Below are 13,510 nucleotides of genomic sequence, written 5' to 3'. Positions count from 1 at the left end.
GATCAATTATATATATATATATATATATAAATGTTTTTTCTAACATTTTGCATTGTTAAAAATTTTCCTTTTACATCCAAATCCAATAAAATTTTCCTAGATTCACAATTAAATATGGACCATATAATGTGCACAATTGGGTTGTATTTGTGGGTGAGTTTTTCTCTTTTTTTACCAAACACCCATTTGAGAATTAAAAATTTCTTACACTTTAATTGGAAAGAGAGAAAGGAATGGAATGCAAATAATTATTTTGAATATTCATTTCATTAATTTGTTTGGGAATTTGAATAGAGTGAATGAAAAAAAAAAGAAAAAAAGAAAAAGGCCAAGGCCTTGTAGCTGAATTGACACCTCCCCATGTATAAAGTGCTTGAAGGTCTAGGGGGGAAAAATGTTCGAATTGCAGGGTTAGCAGCATGTTGTAATTATTATTTTTTTTTAAAAGGTGGGAAAAAATGGAATGAATAACACTCATTTTTTCATTTTTCATTGAAACCTCAAAATTTCATTTCCCCTCCAAGTTAAGAGGAATCAGGGAAAATGTAATTAGATTTAATTAAATTTATACTAAAACTCCCAAAACACCCCAACATATTCAACACTTTATTTAATAATAGGGGATATAAAAATACTTTCATTCATCCTAATATTACTCCAAAAACAATTACATTTAATTCTTCTATTTTTAAAGTATCTAAACAAAATTACATAATTCCATGTTATTCATTTATCTTCATTTTTATGTACTCCCGAATGAAACCTTAAACATTTGACCCGCATCCATCATAATCACCTCATGAAAAGATTCAAAACCACCCATGACCTTTCGGGTCGGTTCGGACGTATCCGCTTATGCGGGTCGTTGAACACTGGACTAGATAGGAGATACTGTGGAGTATACTGGACCATCTGATATTTGGGCGTTACCGTTAACCAAAAAAATGCAACATAACAAGTAATAACCACAAGAAGAAGAAGAAGAAGAAGAAGTAGCAAAAGTAAAGTATAATGAGCGCATGCATTTGCTGTTGTAGTATAATTCGGCCCTCACCTCTAAGTCACGACCCCAATTATCCATGGTCTCCTCCACCATCCAATTCAAACCCTTATCGCCCAAATTTCCCCCTCACAATCAAAAACGATTCGAACTACCACCACCACCACCACAATCTCAATATTTATTCTTCTTCTTCGCGATTCATCGCTAGAAGTCTCCAGCAGCAAGGGCTTGGAGTCGGAGTCGATTCCACTGATAGCAGTTTTGCTCTGAAAAGCCTAGTGATCGATGAGGAGGTACAAGCAGAAGTAGAAGTAGAAGAAGAAGAGGTTCATGGACCTGTAATCAATGGAGTTGCAGACACTAAATCCCAAACTCCGTCGGCGACTAAAACTAAAAAGAAGAAAGAGGAGGACGATGATGACAGTTTTGAGAATAGGTTTAAGCTACGAAACGGCAGGGAGGTTCGTTTCTTTTAACCATCTCTTTTCTTTTGTATGGATAATTTTGCAAATGCAAGAGATGAATCTGTGGCCTTTGATTTTTTTATTTTTTTTTTACCAACATTAATATTTGTTTCAAAATAATGCTCTGTGACTCTTGCATTTTGGATTGGTTTGTTATCTTAGGAACTTGTGTGACCAATACAGAGGTTGTCTTGAGTTTTGACCTATTTGTGTGTGTGTGTGTGTGTGTGTGGAGTCATGTGAAAGATTTGCACAGAAAGAGAGAGAGAGAGAGAGAGAGGAGAGAGAAGAAAAAAGGATAGGTGCTCTTTTGAGTGTGTAAACTCTTTTTAATCTCTCTGAATTTATTCTTTGCTACTGTTGCTACCCATGGATGCAGGCTATCATTGAAATTTATCGATATTGTTAAATTACCGATTCTCCTAAAAGCTTAAGCTATTAGGAAATGTTAAATTTAATCGGTTAACCACATAATTCTAACCCTTTCCCTCATGTGTGGGCTCAAAATTCCTTAGGTAGAGTAGAGGAGACATTGATTGAACTTAGGACCTCCTACTTTGATACCATGTTAAATTACCTATTCTATTTTTCTCAAAAGTTTAAGCTATAGAGAAATGGTAAATTAAATTATTTAACCACATAATTCTAACACCTACTGCCCATGGACGTAGGCGATTGCTGAATCATATAAATTCTTGGTGTTATCTTGCTTGTGATTGCTCTTTCTCTTCTTTTCTTCTAGTTTTTCCCCACTAATTTTTTGTTGGTGACATCTTTCACAAGCCCATACTAGTGTTCATTTTCAGTCTTGCGCAGGAGGGCTTTCCAGAAACCCTTTCACGCAACATGTTTGGCTGTATGGACAAATATTTTTAGGCTAAATTAATAGTATAGAGTAATATTAGTGTAAAATTCTTTTGATTCAGTATTGGTAAGTTCGAACTTGCTTATTTTAGCTTCTTTTCTTTGGTAAAAAGCTCTAGTTGAAGAAGAGTTATTTTTTAAAAGAGAGGTAATTGAACGATTCATGTTTTCAGGTTTTTGAAGAAAAGGCCTACATTGTTGGTGTTGAGCGCAAAGGTGATATAGAGGATTCTTTTGGTGTAGAAGAATCACTTAAGGAATTGGCTCAGTTGGCTGACACTGCTGGGGTTTTGGTTGTTGGTTCCACACATCAAAAGTGAGTAGTCCCTGGTTCTTCTTACCTAGGATATTTTTAGAAAGTTTACATATCATATGGTCCATCCTAGTATTTTCTACTTGTGTAGTTAAATGATGTGTCAAATGGAAAATGTTTGTCTTTGTTGAAGTACTATGGGATGAACCAACTTAGCTGTTTTATTGCATTGGAGACCACCTATGACCAGCTTTTGGTACCAGGGGCAATGGTGGCAAAGCAATGATTAGGTGATAACCTTGGGAAACTAGGCAACAGACAATTGTTTCCTTTAGGATAAACCTCGATAAAAGTTGGCAGTCCTTGACACTTGGCAACTTCGACATATTGCTTTGGTGCTTTCATTATTTTAGCTTACCCAAAATTTCTCTTTCTGGAGAGTGTAGAAATTCGTTCATCCTCTATATTCAGTGATTGCTCATTTAATGTGCAACTACCTTAAATAATACATGAGTTTGAGCATGTTGTCCTTTTGAAAATATAGTGCATGTCTTGTAAATATGTAGTGTATTTATGTTCACCTCCACAGGGCATTCTGAATACATCTGATTTTCTTATACAGTCTACTAAACCTACTAAGCAAATACATAACTACAAAGGTATATTTCTGGCATTCTGTCTCTATCTCTTATGTCCTTGTTAGGAATCAACGGAGTAGAAAACAATGAAAAAGGAAAATATTGAAAAGAGAAAATTTATGCGAATGTTATACACCGATTGAGATTATATTGCAATAACCTTAAGCACTTGTTTTGGTTCTTTTCACCTAGGGAGCGATTGCTAGGCTTCAGACAACATCAAACCCATTTCTTCCAACATATTCTATATGTTGCATTACTATGGTTGTGTTTGTGCTTAGTGTCATATATTTTGTTCACAGCCAGTCCCAAGCCTGTGAAAGGGGGAGGGTTGTGGTCAGTCGACAGCTAGCGTAAAATTAAGTCACTTTTTTGTGAATCTATACGCTATAGATACTCGTTGTACATGTGGCCAATCTTGACTAATCTGTTGAGGATTCATGGCTAACCCCAAAAAATTTGGGACTAAAGCTTTGTTGTTGTATTTAATATATCACATATTTATTGGTTCTAAGCTTCCATCATTTTGTGCCTTTGTACAAACTTAGAACATAAATGTTCTAGCTTGTTTAACACACTCAATGTGAAGTTTAGGATTTTTTTCAATGTTCTTTTGGCATTTAGCTGGACAGTTATAATTTTTGTATGCTTTTGAAATCATGACACATCAGCAATCTATGTCCATGGATTCATATGTTATTCTTTTTAAGGAATTCTTCAACTTTTGGCATCTTAGCTTCAATTGCTTAATCTACTACATGCTGCAGACTAGCTTCCCCGAACCCAAGGACATATATTGGTTCTGGCAAGGTTGCGGAGATAAAGAGTGCAATCCATGGACTTGGTGTTGAGACTGTAATATTCGATGATGAGCTTTCAGCTGGGTGAGATTCCCAACTTAATGGTTATTGTGTCTAAAGATATGCTTCCTGTTCAAATTGGTTTTCATAAATGACACTATTTAGCCTTTGCAACACTTGCTCTTCCCAGTTTTCTCACTCTTTTTTGCTCTTTTTTTGTTTTTGTTTTTTTTTTTTTTGTTATTATTATTTTTTGTTTACTACTATGAACCTGCCATGCCAGGATTCCTGCCAATGGAAGTTTCAGTTTTTAACTATATTCTAGTTTTCTGTATTTAAGCTTTTAGTTTGGGTCATATTAAGATTTCTGCTGTTTTGAACTTATTGTGTTGTATTTAAATGCAAGTGCAGTTATATTTCTTTATTTTTTTTCAGTTTTAAATAGCAAAAAACTGAAAAAGTTGGTTCTCAGATTATATCTAAGACCTTGGTTATGTTATGAACTTTAAGTTTTGCCTTACTGGAATTTACAAGGATTTGGAAAAAGGAAGAAAAAGGCTATAAGATGGTTTGTAGTGTTGTATGCCATGGGGTCAGTGTGAACCTAATATGTGCATTACATATGTTTAATGTTTAAATGTAAATTTCTTCTTCATTCAGATGGCATCATTATAGTCACCCCCCTTCATATAAACAATGATTATGATACAAAGATTATCTCTGTCCATGTTGTGGATAATGACATTGCGTTATTCTGATTTTCTCAAGCAGATACATAAATTCTTCGTTATGCACAATTGAATCTTAAAATATGTTTTCATTTCACTGTTATAATTTTAGGCAATTACGTAATTTGGAGAAGGCTTTTGGAGGAGATGTTAGGGTTTGTGACCGCACTGCTCTCATCCTGGATATATTTAATCAGCGGGCAGCAACACATGAAGCAGCTTTGCAGGCAAATTTATTATAATTCTTTTAGTTAATTTTGTGATATATTATTGGAAAGACCCCAAATTCTTTTAGTGCTTTTGGTATAGTTTGAGGCCTTACCACCTACATGGGAGCAGATGTTCATCTTCCAATGAGACTGAATACCTCTTCATCTACTAATGAATAGCAAAAGGAAGAAGATCTGTATAGTTCACACTGACAACTGAAATGTCTTTCCAGGTTTCATTGGCACAAATGGAATACCAGTTACCGCGATTAACAAAAATGTGGACTCACCTTGAGCGACAAGCGGGAGGCAAGGTGAAGGGTATGGGTGAGAAGCAGATTGAAGTGGATAAGCGTATCTTACGTACTCAAGTGAGTGACCTTTCTTGACAGGTTTTAATAGAATATAAATGTTTCTGTACCTGGAAAAATGATCAAGATGTATCTTTATGTGGTTCCCTTCTCACAAAACTTGTAGGCTATAAGCTTTTAATTTCTCTTAGCAGGAAAGAAAAAAAAATTCTAATCATTGTGGTTGTCTCTGTCAGAAGCTTTTTTTTTTACTGCTTTTCTTATCTTTAGAATTTGAATTTGGTTGTAAACACATTCCTAATTCCAGATTGGAGTTCTCAAAAAAGAGCTTGAATCTGTTAGGAAACATCGAAAGCAGTACCGGAACCGGCGTACATCTGTACCTGTCCCAGTAGTTTCTTTGGTAAGTAGATACATGGCTTTCAAAGCTATTAGGGCACTTGTTCATTTCAGTTTATAATATAAGTAGACATTAATGACATTTTAGGTTGGGTACACAAATGCTGGAAAAAGTACACTTCTAAATCGATTGACTGGAGCTAATGTACTTGCTGAGGATCGGTTATTTGCTACCCTTGATCCAACTACAAGAAGGGTTCAGGTCAGTCAACATAATCAGGGAAAACTCTTGCCATAGCATTTTTATGCAACCAGGATTACATTATCAGGAAGGAGGTGGTCAAATTAGAGAAAAATATTATTTATAATTGGGAGGGGGGGGGGGTGATCAATATATTTTAACAAAAATTTTCATGAATGTAAGGAAAACTTGGAGCCTTTCAAGAAGTTTGGGGGGCCATGACCCCAGAAATTCCAACATAGTATTACCCCTGTATGCAACTATGTAGTCAGAGATGATGGTTCCTTCCATGTGGCAACAAGTAGTTTCAGTTTTTTAAACTGTTTCATTGATATGTTGCATATTTTTCTATTCTTCAATTGACAACAAAGCACTTTTAGGACTTATGATTTAGATTCTGGACTTTATGTAATTGAACTGGGATCTTTGATTAGGATTCACCGTATAAATGTTGGGAGCTTGCAAATGAGTTTGAATAGCTTGACTTTCAGTGTGCAAGCACTATGTAGAATTATTTGAGATGCTTATGTTTTCTGCATTAGAAACTTACAGTTGCCGATGGTAATTGGTAACGTTAGACATTTTCTGTGTCTTTCTGTCCAGATGAAGAATGGGAAGGAGTTTCTTCTCACAGATACTGTTGGTTTCATCCAAAAGTTACCAACTATGCTGGTGAGATCCTCCTCAATTTATTGATTATTCTACCACTATCATTTCTCTCTCATGTCTTATATTAAGTGGCTGCTGGTACTCCTTATGTTTTGTCTTGAATCAAGTTTAAATTCGCATCATTACTAAAAAAGAGGTTTCAGAGAATTTTGATTATTATATGGAGTGAAGCCCAACAAATCTTTTCTCTTCTCTCCAACAACAACTACTTCCTGCAGGTTGCAGCCTTCAGAGCTACATTGGAGGAGATAGCAGAGTCATCTCTTTTGGTACATGTGGTGGACATCAGGTAGAATATGGTAAATGTGTTGACAAGATATTGCTGGATAAAATTAGTCTTATAACTCATTGCTATGAACCTCAGTCATCCTCTAGCAAAGCAACAGATAGAAGCTGTGGAGAAGGTTTTGTCAGAACTAGATGTGTCATCAATTCCAAAGTTGATGGTCTGGAATAAGGTAAAGAGCGAGTTACAAAAAAATAAAGTTAAACAACCAACTGACTTTCTGTTTTTCCGCTTTGTATATGTGAATCTTCATAGTTATTGGGCTTTCTCTGTAGACCTTTCTTTAGTGCTGTTCTCTTGTCAAAATCCGAATGATGACTTGTTTTCTGTTCCATAAACCTTTCTCATATCATGTTTTCTGGTTAAAATTTGTACTGATACCTATTTCAATTATATATGAGTAATGTTAGGGACACACGCATTTCCACACCCAAATACACACCCTGCTTGTGTGTCAACTCTTGATTGGATTTCCGCATCTTCAAGTACATGTGAAAGTGATGAAATCCAATCAAAAGTTGACAAACAAGCAGGGTGTGGGAAGGATGTGTCCCTAGCATTACTCATTACATATTCTCTATTTTCTCTTTTATTTTACTATTATTAAATTGAGGATATATTAGCAAGTAGACAACCAGCTTTCTCATATAAATTAATATTTATCTGCACACACTATTGTACTTCTTCTATGAAATCAAAAGTAATGTTTTTGTGATCTATCAAATTTATCATTTGTATCAATGTTGCTAAAAGCGTCAAGTGCATGTAAGTGCAAAACCCTCATGGAACCTAAGCACAAACATGTGTCTGATTTTAAGTAAAGCACTCATTTTTTAAATATAACATATAATAACCTCTAATAAAAGATTCATAGTAAAAAAATCATTAACCAAAATAGTAATATATTTTGCCTTTTAGTTAATATGTATAGTGCAATTGCACAAAGTTTGTAAGGTCTGTAAGTTATAACAAAATTCTTCTAATTTTATGTAGTAAATTTGAAAACAATTATCAACGGACAATATGATAATAATCTAATAATAAAAAATTAATTTTTTTTTTGTATAATCCTCATGTGCTTTACAAAAATAGTTTACTGTGATAACTAAGATCAAATGAAGTATATGGTTCAATCAAAATATATCCAAAGAGTGAAGACCAAAAAGCACAAGAATACTAAATTATCCTTATTCATGTCTTTTGATATACACACACACACACACACACATTGTGTGTGTGTAATAGAACACCTTAAGCATGGTGTTTTTACTTTTTACAATAAATCAATGGTCCCATCATTTCCTTTGAGCAATTAATTTTAATGATTCATATATTTTTTAGCAAAAAAATAAAAAAGCATGCCTAGGCGTGCTTTGTTTTAAGCAAGCAGCTTTGAGCTTTAAGCAAACTTTTTAGCAAAACTGATTTGTATGCATAATGTCTGTCCTTACAAGCCATGAAGTGCTTGCATATATAAGGTCAGTTTGGATTCACGTCCGGCGTTTGCGTTTGGGGTGTTTTGTTTTTTGTTTTTTTTTTTTAACCAGCGTGTTATGCACTGTTCATTGGCCATGAACAGTGAATTTAGGCCAATGAACTGTGCCAAACAGTAATAAACAGTAAAAAAAATATTTTTTTATTGTTTTCAGTTTTCAGCAAAATAAGTTGTATCCAAATGCACACATAGTTTATGATTAATGTGAAGCTTTAGGTGAGTTTCTTGATTTGCTATTTGATTGACAAGTCTTAGATTCCATTCTTTGCTACATGGGCTTATAGGTAATGTTGATGGTAGCCTGACTTTCGCAGCTGCTTGTGGCAGGTTGATAGGGTTAGCAATCCCCAAAAAATAAAGTTGGAAGCGGAGAAGAGAGAAGATGTTGTCTGCATATCTGCTATGAATGGTGAAGGGCTACATGAATTCTGTGATGTGGTTCAGGAAAAATTGAAGGTAGTGAATTGACAGCAGTATTTCTAGTTTCCTCAAAAGTAGTTAGTTTTTCTTATTCCCGATAGTTGATACACAGAGTGGAGTCTGTGTTGTGCTTACAAAATTATAATAATAAAATTAAACAAATCCAATGCATGACAGGATTCTATGGTATGGGTGGAAGCTTTAATCCCATTTGACAAAGGAGAGCTCCTGAGTACCATTCATCAGGTTGGAATGGTAGAGAGAACTGTAAGTATTTGCGGGATCTTGAACTTATTTATTTTTGTGGTAGTTTTACCCCTTATCTGTCTTTGTTCCCTGTCTTACAAGTTTCTTGCTAATAATTCCATCAAATCTTAGTAACCCTCCCCCAACCTCCCACCTATCATTCTCTCTCTTCATTTCTGCATTTAGCATTCTTGGATCCTCAAGTGTTATTTTGATCAAGGGACGGTCTGCAAGCTTTTTTACATTTCTCATCTTTAGTAATTTATATAGTCATTTTTTCCTGCATCTCAAGGATCCTTTAGATAGCATCTTGACTTTGCTCTTCTAGCTTTTGAAGCAAAAAAAAGCAAAGGGAAAAAAGAAATTGTGTTTGCTAACAAATTGGGTTGTAAATACTCTGAAAAAGTAAAACTACAATAATGACGCCTTTTGGCTTAAGCATAAAATTCTTGCTTTAAGAAAAAAGAGTTCCTTTATCCTTGTACCACTACTACCATCAGCAACTTATTGCCACTGCCTCATCCAACACTGAAACATGCAATGACGACTGCCATTTTTGTGGGGGCCAGGGTGGGGGGATGTTGCTTCAAATAGAGGACAATAGATACAATTAGGGACCTTGGTAGATTTAGGAAAGAAATTTTAGTTGTATGCACACTTGACTGAACAGTATAGTAAAGGCAAAATGAGCAATAATTAATTGTTGGTTTTGTGTTCCAACTTCTATGGATGGATCAACTATTCTCATATTTATTAACACAATATCATTTATTGTTATTACTTGTTATTTATAATTTTCCCCCTTCAAATTTTGTAGGAATATAAAGAAAATGGGACATTAGTCAAGGCGTATGTTCCCCTGCGGTTTGCAAGGTTGCTCACACCGATGAGGCAACTGTTTATATCGTAGCCTCCAGCATGTATATACTTCTTTACTTTTCCTGAACATTGATATCTTATATACTTCCATCTGAGGAGCAATAATAGTTTTGTTGTCGCAGAGGGGAGAGAGAGTGAAGGAGAGTTTGAATTTAGTCTGTATAGCGGTTCTTGTATCATATTCCTATCTGTCAATAGATCTGTATGTAGAGTTGCTAGCATTTGTTTTCTTTTGTAAGTGTAAGAAACAAAACTAGCACAGTTCCAGTTTTTCCTGTTAATGGAGTTTATTTGGAAAATTAGTGTGAAATGTAGCATATTTTTTAATTATTTTTCGCCCCAAAAAAGCAGCGTTGGCAAGATAGAGAGAACCAAACAAAAGGTCATCTAGCAAAAGGTTAAACCATTCTTGACTCTTGATTGTAAGAATTCCAATTAGAGCAAAGTAATGTCTTGAATTATTCAGGGTTAAAATTTGTTTTCATATGTACAGCTGTCTAAGTATTTACTTCTTTTTTGTCAATTAGTACTCGTTTGTTTATCCTAAAGAAAGAGAGGAATATCAGTTCAAGTAAATAAACTAATATGGTGTTTAGTAACCATTTTAAGCTATAAAGGTTGATGAAAGAAAGATTCCACAAGGGGCACAATAATGTAGAAGGCAGATCCATCCAAATTTGTCCTTGGGAGCAGGTAATACCAGAAACACTGTCAAAACCAAATCCCTCTCTCTCAGATACAAAAGAGTGACATAACTCTTGAGGTTTGCAATTAGACTTGGTCATCCCTTGGCATCTATATTAGGTGAGAGTATTTGGTAGGGAAAGTGGTTGATTTGTTCTCTTGAGCTCTATATATATATGCAAGCAAAGGCTAGGCAATCTCTAAAAGGTGAAGCTATAATTTGAGTAATCAATGGAACTCTTCAAAGTTACTCTTAGTCTCATAGTAATAGCTTCCCTCTCAGCCACTCTCTCCTCGGCTCACCCAGGCTTCAATTTTGGCTGGGGTGGTCATGGTGGAAGTAGTGGATGGTCTTTTAGCCTTTTCCCTGAATTTTATCAGTTCTCTTGTCCCCAAGCCAATGACATTGTCATGTCTGTGTTGGAGAGGGCCATTGCTAATGAGCCCAGAATGGCTGCTTCTTTGCTTAGGCTTCACTTCCATGACTGCTTTGTCCAGGTTATAGAATTTACTCCATTGGCTCCAAAAGCATAAACATATAAAATATGAGTGATGCTAGGCATACAAACGTTTATTTTGCGTATTTTTGAGTGGTTAAATTGTTATTGGTGCGGCATCGTATTTTGAGTGGTTAAAGTTTTATTGGTGCAAAATCGTTTTCTTGCGTCCAAAAAAAAATTATGAATTTTTTTTTGTAATTAGATTTATTAATAAATACTATAGAAGAATGAAAGTTTCTCCTTTTTTTTTTTTTTTTTTTTTTTTTTTTTTTTTTTTTTTTTTTTTTTGGGTTTAAAGTATAACAAATCATTTAAAAGTTACAACCCTTTGTGCTTGTTATCACTTGCATAAAATGGTCCAACTATCTAATGTTGCAGGGTTGTGATGCCTCAGTATTATTGGATGATAGTGCCACAATAGTTAGTGAAAAGAATTCTGGGCCAAACAAAAATTCTCTTAGAGGTTTTGAAGTGATTGATGAGATCAAGGCCAAGTTGGAAGAAGCGTGTCCTCAAACTGTCTCTTGTGCAGACATTCTCGCCCTTGCTGCTCGTGGCTCCACCTTATTAGTAAGCCAAAGCCAAATTTCGTCCCTACTTTGTTTCCCTTTTTGTTCTATTTTTTATTTATTTATTAATGTTGTTAATGTGATGCCAATCATATTCATAGTCTCATTAATTTGTAAGTTTTTATAGTAAAATCGATAGTATTTTAGCATTATTTTGTTTAAACATGTCCTTAGAAGGACATTTTTATTTTTATTTTTATTTTTTTATTTATAGCAAAAAAGATAGAAGACTTTATTTTTTATACAAAATCATGTTATACAATGGGAAAGAGAAAAGAAGGGCATTTTTCTAACCAAACAATGACTCTTCTTTCTCTTTTGCAACACTAGTTAAGGCTAGAGAAGCTCGATTACATCGTAAATGTATGCTAACCAAAAAAAAAAAAAAAAAAAAATCAAAAGGTTTATCTTTACTAAAATAAGTTCTAATGGCCTTCTGAATTGGTGCTCTTTAAGGATTTTTTTTTTCATCAACCAGTTTGCTAAGTTTATTGGGTGTGATGAAATAGAGCGGTGGACCGAATTGGGAGCTACCATTGGGAAGAAGGGACTCAAAGACAGCAAGCTTAACTACCTCAAACACTAATATTCCCCCACCAAACTCTACTCTCCAAAACCTTTTAACATTGTTCAAGCGTCAAGGACTCGATGAAGTTGATCTTGTTGCACTCTCAGGTAAATTTGGCCTTTTAAATGTAACACACTAACATCTATCATGATAAATGATCAATTGTTTCAAAAACTTAATCATTTAACGATTACTCAGCTTTCACATTTTTTTTTCGCTGTTGCTAAGTACACATTACCTATTATCACATTGCAGGGGGGCATACAATTGGTATGGCAAGGTGTGTGACATTCAAGCAAAGGCTGTACAACCAAAATGGAAACAATCAACCTGATCAAACTCTTGACAAGGGCTACTACTATAATTTGAAATCAGTTTGTCCTAAATCAGGTGGTGACAATAACATCTCTCCCTTGGACTTTGCCTCCCCAGCAAAATTCGACAACACATATTTCAAGCTCATCCTGTGGGGAAAAGGGCTCCTCACTTCAGATGAAGTGCTTTTCACAGGAAGTGCTGGGACTACTATGCAATTGGTTAAGAGATATGCTGAGGATGAGAGCCTATTCTTCGACCAGTTTGCTAAGTCTATGGTCAAGATGGGAAACATAAGCCCTCTCACTGGTTTTAAGGGTGAAGTTAGGAAGAACTGTCGCCAAGTTGATTGAGCAACTAATTATCTACTTAAACAGTTAAACTGTTTGATTAATAATGCTTTTATGTAGTGTTGATTGACATCTAGTGTTGATTAATAATGCTTTTATGTAATGTAAGCGAGAGCTTTTTAGTAGTACCACTTTTTTTAGAAGATTTTTTTTTTGCGTGTCCTCGATATTAATCACTTTGCAAAGTAAATGCCTTCCAACTTATTTAATAAGGCTCCTCATCCCCACCCACCCTGTATCTAATATCCGCAAGAAAAACGAAGACCATCTCAAGGGGAGAGAGAGAGAGAGAGAGAGAGAGAGAGAGAGAGAGAGAGAGAGAGAGAGAGAGCACTGAAGTGATATAAACACGTTAACATCCGAAAAACTAACAAAGAAAATGGCAAACAAAATCAGAGAGAATGGGAGGGTTTCAAATGGGAAATGGACATTAACACTAACGAAATCTTTTACAATTTCAAATTTTGTAAAGCATGTTGTTTCACCAAAATTTGAATTTTAACGAGTACAAATGTATTTTGGTGTCTATGTTTATTTATTTCAGCCTGATATATGTTGATTTTTTACTATTTTAATATTTAGGAAACTCTTAAAAAATACCTATACAATGATATGCTCAAATGGTTTTGAGATGTTGATTTTTACGTAATAGAAATTATCTTTTCTTAAGTCTTTACTC

The 13,510-nt window shown here is 34.8% G+C and overlaps 2 protein-coding genes across 2 annotated transcripts; both read left to right on the top strand.

Moving 5' to 3' along the window:
- Nucleotides 1-914: 914 nt before the first annotated feature.
- Nucleotides 915-10,172, top strand: LOC115974403 (GTPase HflX). The gene is made up of 13 exons (XM_031094751.1): nt 915-1,464; nt 2,505-2,647; nt 3,990-4,106; nt 4,863-4,977; nt 5,193-5,330; nt 5,578-5,673; nt 5,758-5,871; nt 6,454-6,522; nt 6,738-6,808; nt 6,884-6,977; nt 8,628-8,756; nt 8,898-8,987; nt 9,784-10,172. Exons 1-13 carry the CDS (start codon nt 1,012-1,014, stop codon nt 9,874-9,876), a joined length of 1,722 nt encoding a protein of 573 aa, XP_030950611.1. The 5' UTR covers nt 915-1,011; the 3' UTR covers nt 9,877-10,172.
- A 547-nt stretch (nt 10,173-10,719) lies between these two features.
- Nucleotides 10,720-12,950, top strand: LOC115974404 (peroxidase 9-like). Its single transcript, XM_031094752.1, has 4 exons — nt 10,720-11,027; nt 11,408-11,599; nt 12,108-12,273; nt 12,422-12,950. The coding sequence occupies exons 1-4, from the start codon at nt 10,761-10,763 to the stop codon at nt 12,832-12,834; spliced, it is 1,038 nt and encodes a 345-aa protein (XP_030950612.1). The 5' UTR covers nt 10,720-10,760; the 3' UTR covers nt 12,835-12,950.
- The last annotated feature ends 560 nt before the right edge of the window (nt 12,951-13,510 follow it).

This window comes from Quercus lobata, chromosome 2 (assembly GCF_001633185.2).
Source record: "Quercus lobata isolate SW786 chromosome 2, ValleyOak3.0 Primary Assembly, whole genome shotgun sequence".
NCBI classification, from domain to species: domain Eukaryota; kingdom Viridiplantae; phylum Streptophyta; class Magnoliopsida; order Fagales; family Fagaceae; genus Quercus; species Quercus lobata.
This window is presented reverse-complemented; position numbering and strand designations above follow the sequence as displayed.

Bases quoted from the DNA above. Each gene is read 5' to 3' on its own strand.
- LOC115974403 (XM_031094751.1), top strand. From the start codon at position 1,012: ATGAGCGCATGCATTTGCTGTTGTAGTATAATTCGGCCCTCACCTCTA. The intron at 1,465-2,504 runs GTTCGTTTCTTT...TCATGTTTTCAG, and splicing joins AGCTACGAAACGGCAGGGAG to GTTTTTGAAGAAAAGGCCTA. The intron at 8,988-9,783 runs GTAAGTATTTGC...CAAATTTTGTAG, and splicing joins TTGGAATGGTAGAGAGAACT to GAATATAAAGAAAATGGGAC.
- LOC115974404 (XM_031094752.1), top strand. From the start codon at position 10,761: ATGGAACTCTTCAAAGTTACTCTTAGTCTCATAGTAATAGCTTCCCTC. The intron at 11,028-11,407 runs GTTATAGAATTT...CTAATGTTGCAG, and splicing joins TCCATGACTGCTTTGTCCAG to GGTTGTGATGCCTCAGTATT. The intron at 11,600-12,107 runs GTAAGCCAAAGC...GTGATGAAATAG, and splicing joins CTCGTGGCTCCACCTTATTA to AGCGGTGGACCGAATTGGGA.